This window comes from Solanum dulcamara, chromosome 8, assembly GCF_947179165.1.
Source record: "Solanum dulcamara chromosome 8, daSolDulc1.2, whole genome shotgun sequence".
In the NCBI taxonomy this organism is placed as follows: Eukaryota; Viridiplantae; Streptophyta; class Magnoliopsida; order Solanales; family Solanaceae; genus Solanum; species Solanum dulcamara.
In genome coordinates, this window is record NC_077244.1 from 70,673,188 (window position 1) to 70,697,749 (window position 24,562).

Sequence of the window (24,562 nt, forward strand, 5' to 3'; positions counted from 1 at the left end):
CTTTATAATTTTGTCATATATATATCAAAATTATTATATTTTATTTAGCTATTTAAAAGTAATTTTATTTTTATTCATGATTGAGTGATGCTTTTATTATAAACTAGTAAGTTTTATTGATTATTTTCTTTTAATAAATATGAGTTTTCTTATTCATATTTATAATTATTTCAAACTAATGATGTATTTTTATAAATTTTGTGTTATTATATTATGATACCATATGGTAAATTAAAAAAGTAAAAGATCCATAGGGCCTACACTCCACGTCTCGAGGCTCACGCCTCGTCCTCTACTAAGTAAAACTTCTCGTCTCATGCCCCTGCCTTTTAAAACACAAATCACTATATCAGATTATCAGTATACAACATAATTCGTAGTTCACACTACTTCACAATCCAAACTGTATTTATCCTTTAGGCTTTAATATTACTTTAGGTTCATAATGCAAAATCTAAAGAACTAAAAACGATGTAAGCTACGGTTTGCAACGACAATGGCAAGAGTTAGGCTGTAGCTAGAGTTGTGAATTTTGAGTATTCACAATATGAACATCTGATTTGCTTGTTTTGTTGTATGCCTGTATCGCGTTAAATTATTGGAGAAGTTGTATATTTATTTTGAAAGCATTTTTTTATTGGTTAAATCGAAAATCAAACTATTAAAGACCAAAAACCGATAACAAATATCTTATTGATTTGGTTATCAATTTAGCGTATTTAAAAATAAAAATCGATAAACTAAAACGATAATCGAACCAAAATGATTGATACACTCCCCTAAGGCAAGGGCTTCATTTAAATTTACGTAATACTTTTTAAGTTTTTATCTCACATTATGTGAGTGATATATTATTTTAAATCGGTTTTAAAAAGAATGGATATCTTTTAAGACCTTATTGAGTTGATCTATTTATAACCATACATATAATTATGATTTATTTTAGACTATAAGTTTCAAAAGTTATATTTAGAAGAATGTATAATTTCTATTTTTGGTCTATTGGAGGTCATGCATTAATAGAAACATAGGTTTGTTTCATTGTGAATCAATGACAAATTTGTGTTTTAAACCATGATTTTCCCAATGCATGATGAGAACAAACCCTCATTGAAATATTGAAAATAACCACTGAACTATTTTTCTTTTTTCATTGATTGAATAAAAATATATATGAAAATAGCTACTGAATAATTTTCAATAAATGAAAATTTTCAACGAGAAAATAATGGTTTTTTTAGTAGAGAGGTTCATTTAAGAATGAGTTGAATTCTCTCTGATACTCCGTCGTTATATTGATATCATAACAATATCATGTAGAATGAGCGCTGATGTCAGCGCACGAATTTTAAAATAAATTTATGTCATTTTAAAATAAGAAATAGATATGAAAGTTATGAGGTATTTAACGATAAATACTTTTCTTTTTGAAGTATAAGTGTCATTTTTTCTTTTTGCACTCTATGTGTATCTGTATTGAAGCCCCAATTAAATCTTGATTACACATTACAGAGCCTATTTGGATATTTTATTATACTCCCAATAAAATTTTCTCTATATCAAATCTTGAATCCGAAAATTCTGATTAATAATGGAGCATGGTATATCTCATTAAGATATCACATTTTTACACTATTGATGTATGTACGGCGGGTAGGCGTTGGGGGTGGGGGAGGGTCTAGCTAGGGTGTTGGAAAGGAGATTGGAGGGAGAGTAGTTTTTCTGTGTGTGTCAGGTGATATCACGTGAAGGGGCATGATAGCAAGTCGTTTTTTATCCATTCACTTCCAAGAATACCGCTACGTACCACTAGCTGTAGCTTCTTTCCTATCGCCATCTTTTTGTCAAATTTCCTTTCCCTTTCCAGTTACTTTTTCTTTAATAGAGATGGAGGGAATTGTTGTTTCCTTTCCCCTTCACCCATATTCTTCCATTATCTCTCTTCTACAACAATAGCACCATGCCTGCCCTTCTCAAGCTCCAATTGTAGCCTAGAGGGGAGCGCTCTCACACACACACAGCAAGAATATAATATTATTGCATAGATCATATATCAAAACCCCCACATATACATTGTATCAAGCGCTATCGTCTCAAGCGTGAAAAAAAAAAAGAAAAAAAAAGATATACTAGTATTACTGTTTTCATCAACATTTTGGTCAATCCATATAGTTCAAAGTACTGATTGCTTCCTCTCTCAATTTACTGTATATTAGAGCCACAAGTACATTGAACTAGCTAGGGGGAAAATAAATTACTAACTTTAATTCGTTTAATTTTCTTCTTATTTCAGCTAGCTTGCTTAATTAGCAGACAAATCAAAAGAGGTTTTAGCTGTGTTTATACTGTCTTTCTCAAGATCTAGACCCACCACATAGACCGCCTCAAGCTACAGCTAGTGCGAATATGTATCCTCCAAGCAATAATAACTGCAACTTCAGCCCAATTTTGTCTTCTTTAATATGCCAAAATATTCCAGCTTCTCCTTATATGCAATATGAACACGAACTATTTTTTCAAAGTTGTTATCATTATGACCAATATAATTACCTCCAACAACAGCAACATGTTCCTTTGATAGATGAATTGAGTGTTCACATCTTAGCTGACAGCTGCACCGAGACTGCTACTAAACCTTCAAATTGCGCTGATAATGTTATTATCAGCAATCAAGTACTAGAAGGAATGGAAGAAGGAGGTGGAGAAGTTCGAGGAGGAAACAAAGGAGAGGACGTGATGAGTAGCAGAATTAGTATTGATAGTGGACGGATCTCCAAAAAAAATAAGAGATCTTCCAATAAAGATCGACACAGCAAGATCAATACTGCTCGTGGTCCTAGAGATCGAAGGATGAGGCTTTCACTTGATGCTGCTCGCAAGTTTTTCCGTTTGCAGGACTTATTGGGATTCGATAAGGCCAGCAAAACTGTAGAATGGTTGCTTAATAAATCGGGTTCCGCAATCGAAGGGCTCGTGGCCAAAGGCAATGATGCTCAGGTTACTCACATTAATAAGCAAACTAGCTGCAACACCACCACCACTACTACTGGAATTGGTGCAATTTGTGCATCTAATTCTATTTCCGAGTCATGTGAAGTTATATCCGGAACTGATGAAACTTCCTCTAATGACAAAAACAAGGAAACTGCTAAAGACGAAAAGAAGAAAAAGAAAAAGAATTTTAACACAGCTCGTAGAGCTGCGTTTGAACCTCTTACAAAGGAATCGAGGGATCAAGCAAGAGCCAGGGCTAGAGAGAGAACAAAAACAAAGAAAATGAGCCAAATTGGCAAATCGAAAGCCTCGGCTCAGGATTTGAACCCTTCCGGATCTGGGAAGCCCGCTAATAAAACTTGTGAAGAACCTGGAACACATGAACAACTCACCTTTCATCATGAGAAGAATAGTGTTGATGACTGTAATTTGGTGGTTAATGGAAATTGGAACCCATTTAGCATCTTCAACTATCATGAGCAAAATGCTGGAATTTCCAATGAGGTAGGGGTTTCAGACTTTGTTTATTAGGGGTTCAATATTAAATCCACGACAATTTAAAGATTTATTAAACACTCGTAGATGATTTCAATTTATATATTTTCTCACTAGCTTCTGAATTTATTTTTCTAAAAAAATATTATTTCTATTGTAGCATCAATTAGTTACAGACTTCCAATTTTGTGGAAAGCTGTGGGAAGGCTAGGGCAAGGAAATTGGAAGCGGACGAAGTTCCTTCTTCATTTTGTGCTACTCGGCCAGAGCAGAAGAACGTTAACGACCTGTTTCTGTTGGTAAATGTAACATAGATTTGTACTTTTAATTGTGTGTTTCTTTTGTGTAAAAACTTCTGCGCATATGCCTATCTCTTTTTCTTTTTTTTTGAATAAAACTTTGGCGGAGTTCATTAAATAACATATCATTATACAAAAACATTGGGGTAAATAGGCTAAAATCTCAATGGGTCAAATTTAGGAGAAATGAGAGTCTCAATTCTTTTTTACATTTTTATCAAAAAAATTCCCAGTTTCATACCAAAAAGTTTAATTACAATACGAAAAAAAAAAAGAAGAGGAGGAGCTTACATAAAAAAAATTCATTGCCTAACTAACAGAAAAATAGCCTTGTCAAATTTTGACCTTATACTAGGAACTTCTCTTGCCCGTGGGAAAGGGTCCTTCAGCATCACTAGGAAGTTGTTGAGCCAATAGATATGTGTTGTTAGCCGAAAAGTTCATTGCCAGTTTTACTAAGCAAGCAATTTGTCAGTTGGCTGGCTTTCCTATAGCAATGAGTAAAATCCTGATATTAGCATGATTGAGCAGATCAAAGTGTCCTAAACTTAAATCCATCAAAGATCCCTAGTTGAGTAATTGATTTCATTTTTCTTGGGGGACTAATAATTTTGATAACCTTTTCTGTTGATCAGCTAATTAAGAGTTCAAATGCAAGTCTTGGCACACCTTATCTTTTATCTTTTTGTTTCTTTGTCCTCTAATCTTGTCAAACAACCATATTCATCTTAGGATATTATACGAATTATTTTCATTCGAAAAAGAGTCTAAACACTGTTTTCATTGAACGATCATCTTCAACCCTATAGCCATATATATCTTGGTAAGTATAAAAGGTGGCAATGATCCGTTTATTAATCTCCGTTTGTTTAGTTTTCTGTCTAAGAAAGGCTTCAACTATGTTTTTTCACTTCACCTTCCTCCTCGGCAGGGGCACATGTACGCTTAATTAACAGTTATTTGGCAGATTCAATAGTTTTGACTCATATTTTATATTTGTGATTGTTGAAGAAGTCTCATATCGATCAATTATGAGATGAGTGGTCTCTTTATAGAACTTAAACAATCTTAATTTCTTGAACTAACTTTTGAAGTAGAATTAGACTCAAAATTCATTTATTTATTATGTTAAGAAATTATATATACATAATTAAATTTAGTACTCAATCCCTAACCAGCAGTACTTAGGTTTAAATTTAGAATTCATAGAGTTCAAACCTCAAAATCTATCATGTATTCTCCCAATGCTCCCGCCATATTCCAACCTAGCCAGTTAAAAATCTATATATAGATGGAAAACATCCACTCATATCACAAGTAAACCACCAATAGGTTTGATGTGACTAGCAGTAAGACGAACGGATCAAAATAGTTTGTGTTAAAAAATTTACGAGTCAGGGAAGCAAATCAGCTCGCTGACTATATAGCCAAACTTGGCTGCATCAATGATTAGATGACCTATTTTCATACATTCTAGCAGCTTCCGGCCAAGGCCAAGAGTCTATTGTCTTTTCTGTTGTTCGACAAATGGCAACTCTCTACAATCAGATTTCGTTATGACAAAGTCAATTTTTTTGTTAGTTAAATTTGTATTTCCTGTTTTAGCTTTTTTTTGGAGAGATCGACTACAATCAATCTCGTAATGTATTTTGGAGGTAAGATTTGATCCCCTCTTGTTTCACCTTTCTGAGGAAATACAACACATCTTGATGATAACCTTTTAATTAAAAAACAATAAAGTCAGTGACCCCTCAAAATTTAAATGACTCAACTTTGGATTATTGGTCCCTAACTATATTTTAGCCCCAAAATATTGACAAGCTGTTGCCACGCTGCTTCCTTTCCCCTTGTTCCCTTTCTCTCATGTTTTCGTGTTTCTTTTTCAAATTGACCAAGTATTTTTTTCCGGTGTTGCTTCGGCATTTTTGCAATGGAAGAAACATCTATTATCCCCTCGTCGATCATGAGTTTACTGGTTCACGTCGATCTATAGTTGGTTGGTACAGATTCGTTCAAATAAAAATATAGATAATGTGTGTTTGAAAAGTGTACAAGATAAAAATGTATATAATGTGTATATATTTTGAATGAAAAGTGAATATGAAGTGTATATATATAAAAAGTCTATTGATAAACCGTATATAGTGGGTATAATGTGTATTTATATTATATAAAAAGTGTATACATGAAGTGTATAATAAATGTACAAATAGTGTATAATATACATTTCAAGCTAGTGCATTTCACATAAAAAAATACATTTTAGTTATTAAATATCAATTAAATTTCTTATGATTAGCTCCATATTAAAGGTTTTGGCCTAGAGGCCATTTTGCGTACTTGCCCCCAAAATTTGTGAAGTAATTTTAATTACCCCACTAATCACAAATTCCTTTTGATTCTTCCACTAATTATAAACTCCTGCAAATTTTTGAATCATTGACTGTTGAACATTATATACGCCTATCATGTTTCATGTTGAAACGAACAACCAGAAGAAAATACATTAATAATGTTACAGATTATTCCTTTAAGGGTCGTTTGATTGAGAACAAGTTATCTCAGGATTAGTTATTCTGGAATAAGGTGGGATAATTTATCTCACCATTTTTCATCATCAGTATGGTATAAATGATGGAATAAGTTATTCCAAACTTGTTAAGTAAATAAGACACCAAAAATTTATTCATGAACTATTTTTTTATTAGAGGATGTATTTATGTTTAAAGACTTACCATAGAGAAATGAAGAGAGAACACATTGTACATGACATGTTTTCCATGTTAGTAATTCTCTCTCCAGTTTCTTCTTCCCCTACTTTATTTAGAAGAGGAAAAAGACTGAAGAGTTTTGTTTCCATTATTTGCGATACGTATCACTTGGAAAAACATACTATATAATAAAATAGCCAAAATATAAAACATTAGTTAATTTTCTGACACATTATATTAATGAAAATATGGAAGAAGAAATTTGTAAGGGTGCTATACTCTATCAGCAAAGACTATAGAAAGCTAGTATCATTCAGTCCTTCATGGTCCCCAATCGTCCTTAGATGGAAGCAGCGCAAATTAGGGTTTTTGACCTATGAGTTTTCCCTCTAGGTTACTGTACGCAAACATGCTCAATGCTTTCCTTTCTTCTTTTTTGTGGTTAAAATTAGGGAGTCTACTACTATTTTGGGTCGTTTGATAGCTAATTAGAATTAAGTAGGTATATATTAGTAATTAAAGGGGGTACAAAATCGAATCAAAACTGCAAATCGAGTCAAACCAAAAAAAAAGACTAGTGGTTTGGTTTGACATGATTTGGTATTGGAAGAAAAAATTCGATTGTACTTGGATTGGTTTGGTTTATACCGAAATTAATCCAACCCGATATTATATATTTAATTTAAAATTTATTTTATACATAAAAGTATTTACTTTGATATAATTTATAAATATTTCTCATATTTTCATAATTTTTTTCTTTCAACATATTATTTCAAGTTTGAAACATACAATTTTGAGTGGTTCAATGAAGATTATATTCCATAAATATTACTAACTATAATAAAGCTCAAATCTAAATCAAATCTATACAATGCTAACGAAAAAAATTATTCAACAATAATAATGACAATAATGTTGAATATTTATTTTTTAGTGGTCGTTTGGTAGAGTGTGTTAGTAAAAATAATGCATGCATTAATTAGGTGTATTAATAGTATCTTGTTTGGTTAGTTATACATTCTATTGTGTATTAGTAGTGCAAGGAGATTTAATGATTGCATTATTATGGTTAAAGACTCAATTATTCTTCAAAACCCTTTTTACATCTTTTTCATCATAATTATTGAAGATATTTTTGTAAATAAATATTTTTATGCAATACATGTTATTTTTTAATACACTAAACCAAACAATGCATAAAAAATATTCTATGTATAATTAATGCAAGCATAACTAATACAAGCATTACTAATACATTCTATTTAACATTATTTTAATATACTCTACCAAACGACCTTTTAGTTTATCTCGATTTAGACAATTAAAATATATAACCTACTTTAGTTTATCTTTAATGTTTAGTCATGTAATTAATACTTATTGGACTTATTTTAGCATGATTTAATACTTTTAAATTATTATTATTTTTATTAGGATATATTAATTTTCAATATTTATTTTATGTGATTTCATTATTATTTTTTGTTGAATATTTTAGTGTCATCATTCATCTCATATTTGTATTATTTTCTTAAGAAACACCTTAGATAGTTATATTTTGGTAGGACTAAAGAAATATTTGAAGCAAAAATTAATTATATGTTGGTATGAATATTTCACTGGAAAACCTTGAAAAAACCCGAGGTTGAAAAAACTCGAGTTTAATTTGTTTGATTTGGTTTATAGATTTAAAAATCCGACAAAAATAATTTAATTTGGTATGTAATAAACTTGAACCAACACGATCACGTACATCCCTATTAGTAATGCAAAAATTAGTTATGCATGTATTTGCTATTCCATTTTCTACAGTAATACACATTTTACATCATAATTTGTACACGATGTTATGCGGGTAATTTCTAAACTGCAAACTAAATGTCGTATTAATTTTATATATGAATAACTTACTTTTCAAACATGGTATAATTTATACAAAAATTAGCACATGGACAAGTTACCTCTTTACTAGTAAGGGATCGTTTGGTAGCTACTAGCTAGTAAAGAGGGTACACATGTATTTAAAAAAAATTAGTTATAAGATAATCTATTTATTATTTTATGTGACTATTAGTTTTCATGTATGAATAACATAGATATCATCATAACTTATATACGTATTAATTATGCGTGTTTTTAAATTTCAAATCAAACGTCGTATTAGTTTTATTCATAAATAACTTACCTCCTAACCAACTACCAAACATCGTATAATATAATATTTATACAAAATTAAATACCTTGCTTCCTCATTCACATTTATGTTACACATTTTTTAATTTGTAAAAGGTTAAAAAATACACCTAATATATGAAAAATGGCTCACAAACACCCTTTATCAAAAATATATATTAGTCTAAAAATATCTCCAGCCTATATGTTTGGCTCAAAATATCCCTCAAGCTAACACCCCCAAACTTGATGTTTTTTTTTTTTCCAATTCAAAAATTATCACGTGGCTTATTATAATTGACCACATATATTATTTAATTTAAAAATTAAACTTACCCGCCTTTAAACTCAAACCTAATTAACCGTTTAAGGAAAGGTGGAGGGACGACTGTAAAATAAGGAAATACGTACGTTTAATATGTGCACTGTTTATCCTCATGTATAAACGAATCTACGTCAGGTAAGCTTCCATTAAAATGCAAGAATAATAGTTACTGATAATTAGAAAATAAGGCCCATCAGGAAAAACTAATGGTATATAATACCAAGATTCATATAATTAGGACCCTCAAGATGTCAGCAAGAAAATAAGAGAGATTGCTCAGGTTATAAGCACACTCTGCCTCTAACCTTAAGGTCGTGGATTGAATGTAAAAAAAAAACGGTGGGGAAGAGGTAAAATTGAAAAAAAGAAAAGAAGATGAGAAGTATCAAAATTGTGGCATGTTTAATTTCTTCTCAAATTGTTTGTAATCTTTAATTCTGATGCGAGTAGATGATTAGTGCTAAATTACCATATGGGGCTTTGTTATTACAGAGTTACTATCTGTATTGTTTCAAAAATGTCATCAAATACGTAAATGTAAGAGGTGGAGCCTGAATATGATCTTTAGCAATAGTTAGGATTTTTTATGTTGGGGCCAACATCCCAAAATTTACATGGGTCTACGTTTAGGCCGGTATAGGCCCGACAGTATAGAGCAGTTCTTCTCATGTTACTGATATTATTCGGGAAACTTACATAAATCCCATTAGTTTATGAGCTAACTTCTTAGATACATTCTAGTTTATAATATTACATATCTTATCAGGTTTTGGTGTGTCCAGATACATTCAGATACGTCTAGATACATGTATCTCGAGATACATGAGGTCAAAATTAGGTGTAATTTGTTCTATATACATTGTATCCAAGTGGAGTAACAAATCTCGTTTGCCTCTCTCACCTCTCTCCCATCTCGCTCGCCACTCTCCTATGTATTTAGTATCCCAAATACGTATGAATCACATCATATACATATAAATATATGTATCTAGTGTATATATAGCTTGATTCATATGTATCTGGGATACATAACAAATCTCGCTCGCCTCTCTCCCTATTTTAGTGTATCTGATAGCAAAACATCATGTACCTAAATGTATCTTCCTCAATATACAGTAGAAAACCCTTAATTAGTGGTAAAACACTTAGTATTTTAAAAGTATAGGTAATAATAATATATTTGATAGTAAAGTATGTCTAATTATGTATTTTTTCCATTTTAATTAGTCCGGATTTTTGTCTTAACTAAAAGTAGTCATGTCTTCTCCCCTTTTTCATTTCTTTTCTTTGTGTTTTTTGGAAGGCAAGTAATAATGATCAACAACAACATATTCAGTATAGTCCATAAGAAGAGTTATTTTCGATGAACTCTGGGCTCAAAAGAAAAGTTTTCAAAGCAAAATTCAGTAAACTAAAAATAGAAATGTACAAAGCATACATCCGCTAGGTTTTAGGCACCTAAATAGCAGATTATTTTTTTTGGAAGAATGTGATCACACTGACCTGTCTGAAACCAGGCAAGTTGGAATGGAAGGAGTAATTGAGAAGAAGAGTACTCACATCAAGTGATGTGAAAGTATATATAGAAGTAGCTAGCGACGTAATTAACTAAAGGGGACAAATCCCCCCCAAAAATATTATATCAATCACCTTTCTGCATCAGTCCCCCAGTTGCTAACTGATACCAAAATATTTTTTTCCCAAATTATATACTCACATTTACCTGCTACTATTCAAATTCATCTTCTTGCACTATTGTGGCAAAGATGAAATAATAATTTCTGATAAATGTACGTACTCATTTGAACTATCAATTCCATTTATTTTTTTAAAATTTTTTTGGACCATTCTCGATTTGTACATGTCATCCTTATATGTATCTCTCTATATCGTTTTAATTTTATCGGATGTCCCCAAAGGGACTATCAATTCCAAATTGTTGGGTCGGAAAGATGGAACTATATTTAGAAGAACTTTGCCCACAAGTGATCACTATACTGTTGTAGTCCCGGAAAGGAACTTGTATAGGCTACTTCCTTTTCTTTAGATTGTTTGATCAATCTCTTTTACTAGTCAGAGGCAAGGTCCATGTCCCTCTCTAAGTATTTCTACTTATATATGTCACATGATAGGGGTCTAGCCAAATTCCCCACATCACTAGGCTTACAACCTAATGGTGATGGCTTTTGAAAAAAAGAAAAAAGAAGTGATATTACTATGGATTTAAGCTACATACATTGACACTTAAAATAAAATAAAATGCGATCACTATACTGTGCTGTGTTGGGTCTGGGCTACATCTAGAAGTGATGGTCCAAATGGACTGACCCCTTATGTATCTCATTGAGGGTCCAAGACTCATCGGCCCATGTCCATTTTGCTTAATTTTAAAGGAAAAAATATCTAAGGGCATCTCCAACCCTAACACTAAATTTTACACCAAATTTGGTGCAACTCCAACCCACTGTACCAAATTTTACACAATTTTTTTTCCATCTTCATTATTATATTATTATTTCTTATTTCATTTATATTTCTTATTTCATAAAACAAAATTCTTTCTAAAAATAATATATAATTTTTTTTAATTTTAATCTAAAATTAATATTATAAAAATATTACGTAAAACTAATAAAATGTTTTAATTAAAATATACCAATTTTTATATAATATTTAATTAAAAGTATTGTATAATAAAATAATAATAAAGGACAATTGGTGTAATGAATAGTGTAACACCAAATTTGATGCTACACTATTCACACACCAAATTTGGTGCTAAACTATTCACACACCAAATTTGGTGCTAAAATTTGGCATGGGTTAGAGCAACCTTGCATCAAATTTTACACAACATATAGCATTTGGTGTAAAATTTGGCATGGGTTGGAGATGGCTTAAATACACATTTTATTTTAAAATAATCTCTAAAATTTTCTATTGATTAAAAAATATTCAAAAATCCCTCTCGGATACGTTACTCTCCTCTCACTGATATATCTCTATCCCTCTCTTGGCTACATTCATCCCCTCTCTGATACATTACTTCCTTCTCGAATACATTTATCCCCTCCCGGATACATCTCTCCCTTATGTATTCGAATGTCTGCTGATGTATTCGGAAGTTTAGTAATGTATTCGAAATTTATATATTTTAAGGAATTTTTGTAATTTGCAAAAGAGTAGAAAAATAATGTAATTGTCTCTGGCAGAAATGCAAGGTAAGACTGCGTACAATAGACCCTTGTGGTCAGGCCCTTCCCCGGACCCTGCGCATAGCGGGAGCCTTAGTGCACCGGGCTGCCCTTTTTTTAATTGTCTCTTAACACTATGAGATTTATGTAAATTACACAATTTTAAATTGTAAATAATCTTTTAAGACTTATAGATTATAAAAGTATGTTTGAATTAGTTTTTGACTTATAACTCAAAAGTAATAAGTTGGATTTTTCTAACTTATAACTTTTGACGTATTTTGATTATTTTACCTTAAAATCAATACTCATAAATATTTTTTAATTCACCCAAATAATTCAAAAATATTTTAAATTTATTTTAACTTAAAAACACTTATAAGCAATCCAAACAAGCACTAAAACCACTATTTTGATGATATTGAAATAAGTATCAAAAACACATCTAAACTATCATCTTTTTTTGAGTTTCATAAGTGTGAATTTCATACATAAATTATCACTTATTAGTTTGAGAAACACACTTCAGTGGTGTTTGTAATACGCTTTTTCTACTTTTTCTATTTTTTGAAAAAATCTTGTCACATGTCATTCCATATGGATAAAACATTCATCGTTGATAAAAATTAAATAAATTATTAATATTAATTAAAAGTTAGGGACTAAAGTATTTCTATCTCCAAAAAAAGAAATTATTTTTTTAAAAAATAAAATTTAAAATATTTTGCTCACACACTCCACTACCTCCTTCCTCCCCCCTCCCCCCAAATCCCCGTCCTTTTATTTTTTAAATTTTTTAAAATTTCTTTTATAAAATATTTTTTTAAAAATCATACTTCACCCCTCCCCCACTCCTTCCTAAAACAATTTATTATTTTTATTTTTTCAAAAAATAAAATTATACTCACCCCATCTTACCCTCCGCTCTTAATTTATATTTTTTAAATATTTTTTTTTATTTTGTGGTAGATATGTACATATATTTTTAGGGAAATATTTTTTTCTACTTGGGTAACGAATATAACAAAAATAAAAATTTTATTTTAAGAAAAGTCTTGCGGCAATTAAAAAATACTTTCCTAAAATCATATGTATATATCTAACACAAAATGAGAATTTTTTTTGAAAGCAAAGGGTTAGGTGGGGCAGGGAAGATTTTTTTAAAAAAAAACATTAAAATATCTAAATTATTATCTGAAAAGGTTGGGGGGGGGGTAAATTTTTTTTAAAAAAAAATTAAAATATCTAAATTATTATCTGAAAAGGTTGGGGGTGGGGGGATGAAGTAAAAAATTTTTTTAAAAAAATTATAAAAGAAATTTAATTAATAAAAATAAAACTAAAAAATTGGGGTGGGGTGGGGTAGGGTGGGGTGAGGGTAGGGATACTATGGTGAGAGAAAGTGATGGAGTGAGGTAAGAAAAATATTTCATATTTTATTTTATAATTCTTTTGGGCGAGAGATAGTAATACTTTAATCTTTAATTTTAACTAATTCTAATAATTTATTTAATTTTTATTAAGGTGGAATATATTGTCTATGTAGAGTGTGATGTGACAAAAAAAATTAAATTAAAGAGAGTGTAATATACACACCATGATGAAAGTGAAATAAAAGAGAAATGTGTGTTTATCAAACTAATAAGTGATAGTATAGGTATGAAACTCAGAGTTTAGGTATGAAATTCAAAAAATAAGGATAGTTCAGATGTGTTTTTGACAGTTATCTTCGATGATATTTGACTAAATTGGCATAAAAATTAAAGAAAATACTCCAAGAAAGGGAATATAATGCCAAAATAATACTCCTCTCTAACTTTTTTTATTGAACGTTATCCATTTATCTGAAGACCAAAATAAACAATTTTAGAAATGATTGGATGAAATGATAGAGAGGCCTTACTTGTCTGTCAATTTGTTACTCATTTTAATATTATTAATTTAATTAATAAGAAAGAAGAATGAGAAAACCAAAGGATCACTAATTTAATGTCGTTAAGTATTTGTATTCAACTTAGAGTTTCCACAGTCTAAGATGAAATAATATTATAATTATAAAATAAAAGAAAAAATAAAACCCAGCATCTAAAGTACTTGAGTGGACTACGACTATAATCTGATAAAAAAATTGCTGTTAGAATGGCATCTACACAAATATGGCGTTAATTTCTTCAAATTGGATAATTAGGTGCCAAATTCAACTTCACCATATAAAATAATTTCCATGTTATCAAAAGAATGACGTATATTATTACTACATTTCTAGAGTCAACTAGTTGTACTTGGCTTACTTCAATATCTTTAAATATTATTTTCATTTGTTACTATAAAATAGTTATCTGTAAAACTTTTTGCTAGCTTCTTTATCCCTGCATATACGAATTTCATTACTAAAAAAATAAAATTTGCGTTTAAATTCGTACTAAAATTAGATTATTTACTATAAGAAAGGATCCATATATAGAGTCTAACATCTTAAGGCCATGGTAATTGACCAAAACCTTTATAAAATCATTTAGAGACTTTTTTTAAAATATAGAATGGAGGACACTATAAATATATATTCAATAATCGATGTGATCAAAGTGAATATATATTCAGTAATCGATGTGATCAAAGTGTTTTTTTTTTTAAAAAAATCTTTTATAATCAATTTTTTTTGGTATGAGTTATGGGTATGAAATTATTTCCTTTAAAAAGTATTTTATACCTTAATATAAGATTTTCGATACAAATTTGAATTTAATCAAACTTCAATATCAACGCTAAACATATAATTAGAGCACCTATGCAATGATAAATGAGGGAACAAATCTCTTTTATAAAGGGATAACTATAATTCAATGTCATTGGATGATGTTCTGATTGAATTTCAAAGATCTCGCTGTACATGATCCAGTCCACTAAATAGCCGGTAAATATATAGGCTTTGTATTTAAGTATAATATAAGGAATTAATGTATAGATTTTTTTAATATTTCAATTATACTAACAAATAAATTTGGTTAAACTGTAAATATTGATAAGTTTTTCTTTGGCTTAAGTCATTAATGGACACTCAAAGTTGTTCACATGTTTCATATAGACACTTTAATTAGGATTAGTATTTATTAAATACCTATATTATTTAAAATTGAACATATTAAACACAAAATATTGATGTGGTACAAAAAATGGTGTGCAGTTTTCGCTAGGAGCTTGGAGATGTGTAAAATTTTATTTTATTAGTATTTTTAAAAATATTTTCTTTCTTTTCTTTTTTTTTCATTTTTTTTAATTTCAAATAACTTTTTTCCTTTCTTCTTCTCTTTTAGATGATCTGTCTATGTTATTTTTCTCTTGATTTCATTAATTTATCTCTAAAATATGCATAAACTATTGATACAAGCATTAATTCATTTTTTTTTAATTTCAAATAACTTTTTTCCTTTCTTCTTCTTTTTTAGATGATCTGTCTATGTTATTTTTCTCTTAATTTTATTAATTTATCTCTAAAATATGCATAAACTATTGATACAAGCATTAAATTGAAATATATAGAATCAATCAATAAATAAAAAAAATCGTCAGAGATAACTTTTTTCCGACAGATAGCCATGAAAATTTCGTCGGAGACTTATTAATGTGGAAGATTTTTTGAATTTTTTTTTTCTAAAAACAAAACAAAAAAAAGATAGTGCAAAATTTATTATTTTTTTTTCCAGAAAAAGGAGAAAAATCGCTGTCTTGAATTGTTGTTTCGCCGGATATTGATAGAAAACGCTGACTTGAGGTGAAGAGTAATTGGGACTTTGAAGGGAGGAAGAAAAAAGGAAAAAGGAGAAAATCTGGATAGAGAACAGATGGTGGCTTAAGAAGAAGAAATATATTGAAGGACAAAAATGGGAGATTCGGAGAGAATTTCTTTGGAGGGGGGTGGGGAGTGTGGGCTTTGGGTATATAGAAATTAAGATTTTTTTTTAATTAGTTGAATGTATTTAAAAATTATTATTTATTTATTTTAAATTCAAAATTTATTTTTAATAATTATTTGAGTGCATATGCCACCTGTTTTAATTTTATTTGTCATTTTACTATAACATCTTGCGTGTGAGTTTTACGCATTATATTATTTGGACTGATGGCCATTTTACGTTTAATCGATACATATTTTTTAATATTGAAGTGTCTAATAGAAAAATAAATTTATTGAGGTGTGAATGAAATATGCGGACAATTTTAAATTGTCTAATGACTTAAGTTTTTTTCTTTTATAAACTCTATTTATGCCCTGGAATTCAATACTGAAGTAAAAATTTATTTATAAAAATTAATTAATTAAAATTACAATGGATGGAGAGTTCATGCACGAGGTTCGTCGGAATTCAATACGGTGGTATAAATTTATTTATAAAAAATAATTAATTAAAATTACAATAAGTAATATGTTTAACCCTGAATTCATGATTTTTAAAGTATAATAAATTTAAACTCATAAAATTAAATTTGAATTCACCTCTAATTCTAAATATGAGACATTATATAACTGATAAATACTTATTAACATGAAGTGTTTATCAAGCAATTTAACTTAACAATAATAATAATTATAAAAAGCTATCAATTTAAAGCAGTAGTACTTTATCTGTCTTATTTCAAGTGGAGTTCTTCCGTTTTTAATTTGTCCAATAAAGAATAGTACTTAATAAAATTTTCTTTTATCATAATTTTACTTTTAATTAGATTATTTATATTTCCACAAATACACGTACTTGACTTGTTAATTTAAACATTTTTTTTAATCTCTTGCTCAATTAAATATCATTACATAAATTAAAATAGAAGGAATAATTAATTAAATATTTTGTATATGAAAAAAAACATGTATTTAATATTGATTGATTTTAATATATAAATATTGAATGTGAATAAATATCTAATCCATATAGCTTATAAATATCGTACTCGAAAGCCTTCTTTAATCTTTTTTGGATTTTCAAAGGGTGAGTATATGTGAAATATTCAAGTAAGACATTTAAACTTCTCACCAAAAATACTTTCTCCAATAAGTTAATTTTATATGTTTGACCATTTTGGAAAGACAATATAGTTTTCTGAATAAGTTAGTTTTATACTTTCTCGACTAAGTTAATTTTATAAGTTTGACCAAATAAACTAAAGTAAATAAAATCTCCCTACAATTAACTTCTTTTTTCCAAATTTCAAATCACTGAATCAGATTACTCTAAACAAATCTCCTAATCCATCATTTTTTTGTTAATCACTCTCTTTTATAAAACCCCTCACCCCCTCTAATCACTCTTTAACAAATAAAAATGGTTCCTCTACCACCTAATCCAGCCATCAGCTCCACCGCTACCACCGCCGCTGCTTCCACCAATGGGCTTGTCGTCACCTTAATGGGCTCAGTGAATTCTCTGTGGGCTATGTGGAAGAAGAAGAAAGGGAAACCTAATAGCTCAAGTCCCAAATCCAAAAGCTCAGGGGATAATTCATCTCTAGCAAAATCGAAGAAATTTCTGGGGAAGATAAACGGCAAAGCGACTAATTTGATGCGTAAGATAAAGGCGAAGAATAAGGAAGTTGAAAATGGTGAAGATTTTGGGGATGGAGGGCTGTGGCAGAAGGAAATTTTGATGGGCGATAAATGTCAGCCGTTGGATTTCTCCGGCGTGATTTACTACGATAGAAACGGGAAGAGGTTGTCGGAGGTACCGGTAAAATCGCCGAGGGCAAGTCCATTGCCTAGTAATCGTTACACATAATTAAAATATTCAGAGCTGAAGTAATTAATTAATGGAGTGTACGTGATAATTAGTGATAACATGCAGCTTTATTTGTGGGTTCTTTGTGTGATTAGGGAGTTAGGTTGATGTTTGGTTAGGAGTTCAAAGCTGCACAAAATAAGTCGTTTGACATTTAATTGAAGGGTTGTTGATGAATTTATGGGAATAAATATTTCAGATAGTTGATTGTTATTTTAATCTACTTTCTAATACTAGTTTTATTTTCAATTTTAATTAAGTTTATCAAATGCATTAATAGAAAACGTTTAATCTATATATAACTAAAGAGAGTAAAAACGTAATCTTCTCAATTGCTAGCTAGGATTACAATAATTTTTAACATCAAATATATAATGTATTTATTATCTAAATCATAGTTAGTTAATTACTTTGATTAATTATGCCATATGTCGACAATTCAAGTAAGAACTTGTAAAAAAAAAATTAAGAGAGAAAAATGGAGAAGATTCGAATTCGTATCACCTGAGTTTAATTATATTTTTCAGACAACTGAACTTTATAAAAAAAGAAAATATTCAAATAATAGAAAATAGATTGTGGAGATTTTGAATTCAAAGGGGAACACTTTAACGTTAAAGTAAATATCAAAATTTAAATTAGTGGAACGTCACACAAATTTAAATTAGTGGAACGTCAAAGTAAATATCAAATATCGAACACAAATTTAAATCGAATGAATGAAAAAATATCGAAACCCAAACACCGAACCAAAAAATTATGCTGTCGAATTTTTTTGATGTAGTGTAATTGCTGATCTCAAAACCATTTGATATCCTCAATAGCTCAATCGTTACACTATAGATAGTGCACATATAATGGAAGTATATATTGAATGTAATTTTTATCATTAATTTTTTTTCACATACAAATTAGTTACTTATTCAATTTAAGTACTCAAAATTCTACAAAACTACAAAAGCCATAAAAGATTAAAATCAAGAAAGATGGATATATTAATTCTTGCAAAATATATATCATATTAAGGAAAATGAGAACTTTACAATAATTTGATCGCAACGAAAAAAAAGGAGGACAATGCTACACTCCAATTAAACATTAGATGCATCGGAGAAGCCCAACAACAAGAAATGAAAAACAAAGAGGCTAATGCGACAATAAAACTTCAGTAGTCCAGTTGGTTAACTATTTGGATTTCGATTTCTCACCTAGTAATATATCCCCACTCATTTTCCCCAAAGTTAAGCACCGGGAGCTGTATCCTTGACTTTAGCATGAAGGTACCCACCAAATTCTCTAGAATAATCCTTCATATCGGCGCTATCATCGTCTACCATTGATCTCCTGGTGAAGTACCTGTACACCCAAGTTATAGCACCCAATGTGAAAGCAGCGAATAAAAATCCAGCAGCAGCTATGAAGAGAAGGATCCATATTGGACTAGTGATGAAGATCAAAGGGGTGAAGAAAATTAAGCCAAGTATAATTGTCGTGATAGTGACGCCAGTGAGGAGGAGCAAAATTCCTCCTGAGATAACAAGGGTTAAAAAGCCCATTAGTTGGGTTGTTGAATTAGGGACATGAGGTTGTAGCAGTTTGCGAAGGAATGAAGGGACGTAAGTGGTGTGAATAGGCCTTAGAGATGGTCTACTTTGAGAATTATTGAAGAAATTGGGTGGCCGAGTAGCCATTGTAGTGGATCTGTTTGATTAATTTGAGGGGAAATTAAATTGGAGAAAGTTAATTAAGGATGGATGGAGTTGAATGACGTGTATATAGGGAGATTCGTAATTTTCTGCATGTAATATGCATGGCTACACGTGGTCCCTGGGAAAGGAGGGAAGAGGTTTTCAAGTTTATTAATTAGCACATAAAACATGAATATAGTATACAATATTTATTTACATAAAAATTAAAAATTCATAAAAAAAAGTATATATTGATTACATACTATATCTATATTAACTATGGATTATAGAGTACTTATATATGAGTTATATATTAACTATACTCAAAAAAATTGAATATAATGAAGTATACATTGACTATATATGTAGTATACATTAATTATTTAATCTTGATCAACTTAAAATCACTTTTAGACAATTTCAAATTTTAGATTTAAAATTCTGTCGACATTTCACTTTGATATATAATTCATTTGAAACAATTCAGATTTGCAGCACATCGATTTTTAAAAGAAAAAGAAAAAGAAAAAAAAAGGAGCCGAAGAATCAGCAGCAACAACGAGAAGAAGAATAAGCAGCAGAATCAGTAGCAAGAAAAGGCAACAACAACAACAGGGAAAAGAAGCAATTAAGAAGAAGATGAAGCGGGCCAAATTTTGTAAGAAAAAGGGCTGAATGGCCATTAATGATAATAAATGACTTATTTTATTGAGAAAAGAACATTTGTACCCAAAAGAAAAAGTATTTTTTTTTAAATATCTCATTACTTTCATACTTCTTTTTATTTTAAAATGACATAAATTTATTTTAAAATTCGCGCACTGACATCATGCTGACGTAAGCGCCCACCTTATATGATACCAATAGGGTATCAATATACTAACGTAGTATCATAGAGGAAGTTCAGTCCTATATGTTATCGATATGGTATCAATATACCGATAGAGTATCACAAAGAATATATTGTCTACTAATTTAGAGCTTAATAAATAATATTGTAACTTTAACAATTTTCTCTTAATTGTTTCATTTTTATTTCTTAAAAAAAAAGCTCAATCCTATATGATATCGATAGGGTATCACCCAGTCCTATATAATACTGATATGATATCAATATACCGATGGAGTATCACAGAGGATTAATTCATTGCAGTGATGGTGACATCATGATGACGTAATGCACGAAATAAGAAAGGAAAAAGTGAGGTAAGAGGGTAAACAGTTTGGATCTTAGGTCTATTAAGAGTAAATAATTAGGTTGAGTCCAATTTAAATAAATAGTTTCATAATTGAATCTATTTTGTGTAATTTTCCCCATTTTTTTAAGTAAACTATTTTTTTATGTAAAAAATATAATTTAATGGACATTTTATCTAATTTGCCCTTAAAAATGAAGTTCATCATAATCCACTTTATCTCAGCCCAAGTAATTATTGAGTAGGCTAGTGATGAGTTATATATTTACTCAATCCATTTTAATTGTTCAAGTTAACTGACTTATTTAACTCCCTTACATAATAGTTAGGTTAATGATAGTCATAAAAGATCAGCTAACGATAATTAAGTGATAAAAAGTTCTGTATAAAATATCTCTAGCATTCAATTTGTGATGAAAACACTGTTTGCGAGTAAATTTCTTTCTTATTAGAATTAATACTACATGTATCGATGACAAATAAATAATACACAGATATTTAATTCAATATAAAACTTTTTCTATTCCATTTTACATAATAATATTTGATTATATTCCATCTACAATAAACTTCCTTAAATGTACGTAAGGTAAATATCTTAGATTATCGATCAAACTAAAAAGCTAATTAAACACCTGGTCTCATTGAGCTCATGATTGGGCAAATTAACTGATACACAAACTGGCATCCATATTTTTTTTTAAAAAAGATTTTGTATAACATTTTTCCTCTTTTTGCTTAATGTTGTGTGGGTCAAACATAAAAATGTAGTCATTTTTGCACTCACATAATACAATTGTGGGGAAAATGCACATATATATTCCCTCATTGAAATGAGAAAAATTATTTTGAATTTAGTTTCTTCTTGACCATCGATCTTCTTGGTCTTTCCCGTCTCCAAATGATAGAATGATGATCTGGACAAACTTGGTACGGAATTTTTGGTGGAATGACTTCTGAAAAACTGCATGAGTATCCCACAATTTAATAATCAGTTTTTTTTTTATAACTCGCGCATATATCAGAGATGTGATTTGAACCTGAAATCTCATGATTCTCAGTCTATTTCATTGGACACTAAACTACACCATTGACCTTTGGGTGCCACAAGAAAAAATGATTCAAGTACAAATGACAAATTTCCATGCTCTAATTTATAGAGGTGCTCTTAATATATTAAAGAGAAAAGACATACGAAGTGCTCAGTCCTTTCTTGATCCCTTTGGCCTGAAATGAAAATCCTATCTTTTCACCACTTCTCTATACAGCTGTATATCCTTATTTCCTTATTTAGTCATGTTAACACAACAACTGGAAAAACATAGGTTATTGGATTTAAGTTATAATATACCTTGAAAAATCTAAAAAGAAAAATAATCATACTATTAATACTTATCATTTTTAGAATTTAGCTTATGTACATCAACAGTGTACATGAATCTTACATTATCGTGACATTTTTACCTTTTATATACTACTAGTTAACTTGCCGAATTTTCAAGATTACAAATTTCATATTTTATGAAGGATTACTTACATATGCATTTTGAATGGCATGATAGTATGAAAATTCTTTACATAGTTGATGCATGTAAGTTAAACTCTCATTTTATTAGGTAATAACTCGGGTTGATTATCATATTGTTAGTCAACTTATAGTAGTTATTAGACACATTTTTTTTTCTTGATTCCAATCTTTTTTCAACAAAGAAAGTGACTTTTGAGATAATAACTATTAGTTGAGTGACAATCTGAAAAATCAAGCCGTTATAACTCTAGTTACCTTGAAACTCTAGTCCGTTTTGTAAAATGATCATTTCATTTACTTTTTTTAGAGAATTTTCTAGCTTAAACCATTACGACGAACAAGATAGATATTCTGCATATATTATCCCCTGCTTCTAGAGCCTGCAGGAAATTAAAGTATGCAGATTACCATTTAAAAAATTGTCTGGACCACAAATTATATATATATATATAGTACATGGAGCAGGTAAGGGACTCGGATCCAGCAATAAAAGAATGCATTAGTATTACGAAATGATCATATTCTTACCTCAGTGCATCAATTTCAATTTGTGAGAAGTCCATGTTGGTTGAACTGTCTTGAAAACAAATGGTCCTTGTCCTTGTCCTTGTGCCTGTGGTCATCAGTGGATTTGGTTGCTTGATGGCTAGTACTTTGCAATTCAAATTGCTTGCAATGTGGTTGTGGGACATGGCCAACCTATGCAAGAAATAAAAGGAACACTTATTTTAGTTCCACCATACATATTTGTCACGAAAAGCTTTTGAGGTTGAGTTATGTCAACATTTATTATTGTTTTTTTTTTATGATCATGGTATTAGAGACAGGTTCATCTCAATTCATAGTTTACCCGATGTTGTACCCCATGTTTGTCTTTTATTTGTTTTGAAATGTGAATTTGATCATTCCTTATATAATCTTGGACAATCATTACTTCTTCAACTAACTATCTTTTACAATTGAGTTAAACCAAAAAAAATATTTTTTACCACACTTTTTCAATGGTGTAATTTGGAGTATAACAGAGTTGGCCAGCCAACCTAGTTGATATCAGCCTTGATAGAATATACCCCTTAATTCCCTAATACGTAATGTATATTCCATCAACCAACCTAGTTGATATCAGCCTTGATGTTGCCATAGTAGTAAAGAAATGAATGTTGGGCTTAACTCAAATCCATAAGCTAATTCAGGATTGTCCAAACTTCTTAACCTTTCTCAATTGTACAGAAGATTGCAAAAGTAAAAGCAAATGAACAAAAGATTAAAACAGGGGACTGCAACTTCTAACTGGAAATATTATTTCCTAGAAAGAGCAGAGAGATGTGAAATTTACCTGTAAAGAAAGCTCTGATCATGAAGTCCAGCAACAAGAGTAGAAGCACCAATTTCTCTAACCATGGCACCAATCTTTCCTCCATCTTGATCCCCTTGTGTCACCACAATCTCTGTCTTGGTCTGTAACACAACCCTTCTATCATATATTGGATCAGTAACATACAAATAAAACTAAAACAAAATTAACAGGAAAAAAAATAGAAATTAAAGTAGCGTACATTGAAAAAATTGTTGCAGATATCTTGAAACGAAAGAGCCAATTGGAAACCTTGGAGGCGTAAAAGCCTGAGTTTCTTGTTGGTCTTGGATCTTGTGACAGAGAATATGTGGAGAAGAGTAATTATATCTCCGTATCTCAAGAGATTGTGAAGAGTCCATTGGAGTGCAGTTCTTGCTATGTCCACATCTTCCACTACTACCACAATTTTCCTTACATCCATGTCTATTTATTTACTGAGCTTTAAGAGATGATGATCACAAAAATGGAGAGTAGTTACATGGGAATTTCAGGTTAATGGGAATAGGGACTGAGTCTTTTCTGGTTATCAATGGAGAAGGAAATTTCTTTGGATATTTAAATCAATTTTAAGACATGTGATACAAGGGGCCCATATCTTTGAAATAAACATGGATTTGCAATAAATTATATGTTAGAAGAATCCTAATTGAGTTTGGTGATTTTTTAGATACTCATGAACGTAATTAAAGTTTCCAATAGTTCTAATTTGGTAAAATTTGCGTGTCTAATTTTGGTTGTCAATTCTCAAAAAGGCAAAATTAGCTCAGAAGAATAGCAAGATAAGACGAGAGGGTCACAAATACAAGGTATTCTAATCATCTATATATGATATCTT

General features: G+C 30.1%; 4 protein-coding genes across 6 annotated transcripts; 2 read left to right on the forward strand and 2 right to left on the reverse strand.

Annotated features, from left to right (window-relative positions):
- The first annotated feature begins 1,821 nt into the window (after positions 1-1,821).
- LOC129899680 (transcription factor CYCLOIDEA-like) lies at positions 1,822-3,891 on the forward strand. The gene is made up of 3 exons (XM_055974703.1): positions 1,822-2,178; positions 2,294-3,498; positions 3,650-3,891. The coding sequence occupies exons 2-3, from the start codon at positions 2,407-2,409 to the stop codon at positions 3,698-3,700; spliced, it is 1,143 nt and encodes a 380-aa protein (XP_055830678.1). The 5' UTR covers positions 1,822-2,178; positions 2,294-2,406; the 3' UTR covers positions 3,701-3,891.
- A 13,435-nt stretch (positions 3,892-17,326) lies between these two features.
- Positions 17,327-18,160, forward strand: LOC129901450 (uncharacterized). Its single transcript, XM_055976633.1, has one exon. It carries the CDS (start codon positions 17,509-17,511, stop codon positions 17,956-17,958), a length of 450 nt encoding a protein of 149 aa, XP_055832608.1. The 5' UTR covers positions 17,327-17,508; the 3' UTR covers positions 17,959-18,160.
- A 1,039-nt stretch (positions 18,161-19,199) lies between these two features.
- Positions 19,200-19,649, reverse strand: LOC129899035 (oleosin-like). Its single transcript, XM_055973789.1, has one exon. The coding sequence runs from the start codon at positions 19,647-19,649 to the stop codon at positions 19,200-19,202; it is 450 nt and encodes a 149-aa protein (XP_055829764.1).
- Positions 19,650-21,464: 1,815 nt separating this feature from the next.
- Positions 21,465-24,481, reverse strand: LOC129899716 (uncharacterized). Of its 3 annotated transcripts, none has more exons than XM_055974746.1 (4): positions 23,927-24,476; positions 23,707-23,828; positions 22,899-23,069; positions 21,465-21,806 (listed from the first exon to the last, which is right to left on the reverse strand). In XM_055974746.1, the coding sequence occupies exons 1-4, from the start codon at positions 24,146-24,148 to the stop codon at positions 21,686-21,688; spliced, it is 636 nt and encodes a 211-aa protein (XP_055830721.1). In that variant the 5' UTR covers positions 24,149-24,476; the 3' UTR covers positions 21,465-21,685. The 3 variants fall into 3 exon arrangements, with proteins under 3 accessions (XP_055830721.1, XP_055830722.1, XP_055830724.1); XM_055974747.1 differs by lacking the exon at positions 21,465-21,806 and adding an exon at positions 21,824-22,153 and having other exon boundaries at positions 23,927-24,481; XM_055974749.1 differs by lacking the exon at positions 21,465-21,806 and adding an exon at positions 22,304-22,750 and having other exon boundaries at positions 23,927-24,480.
- Positions 24,482-24,562: the final 81 nt, after the last annotated feature.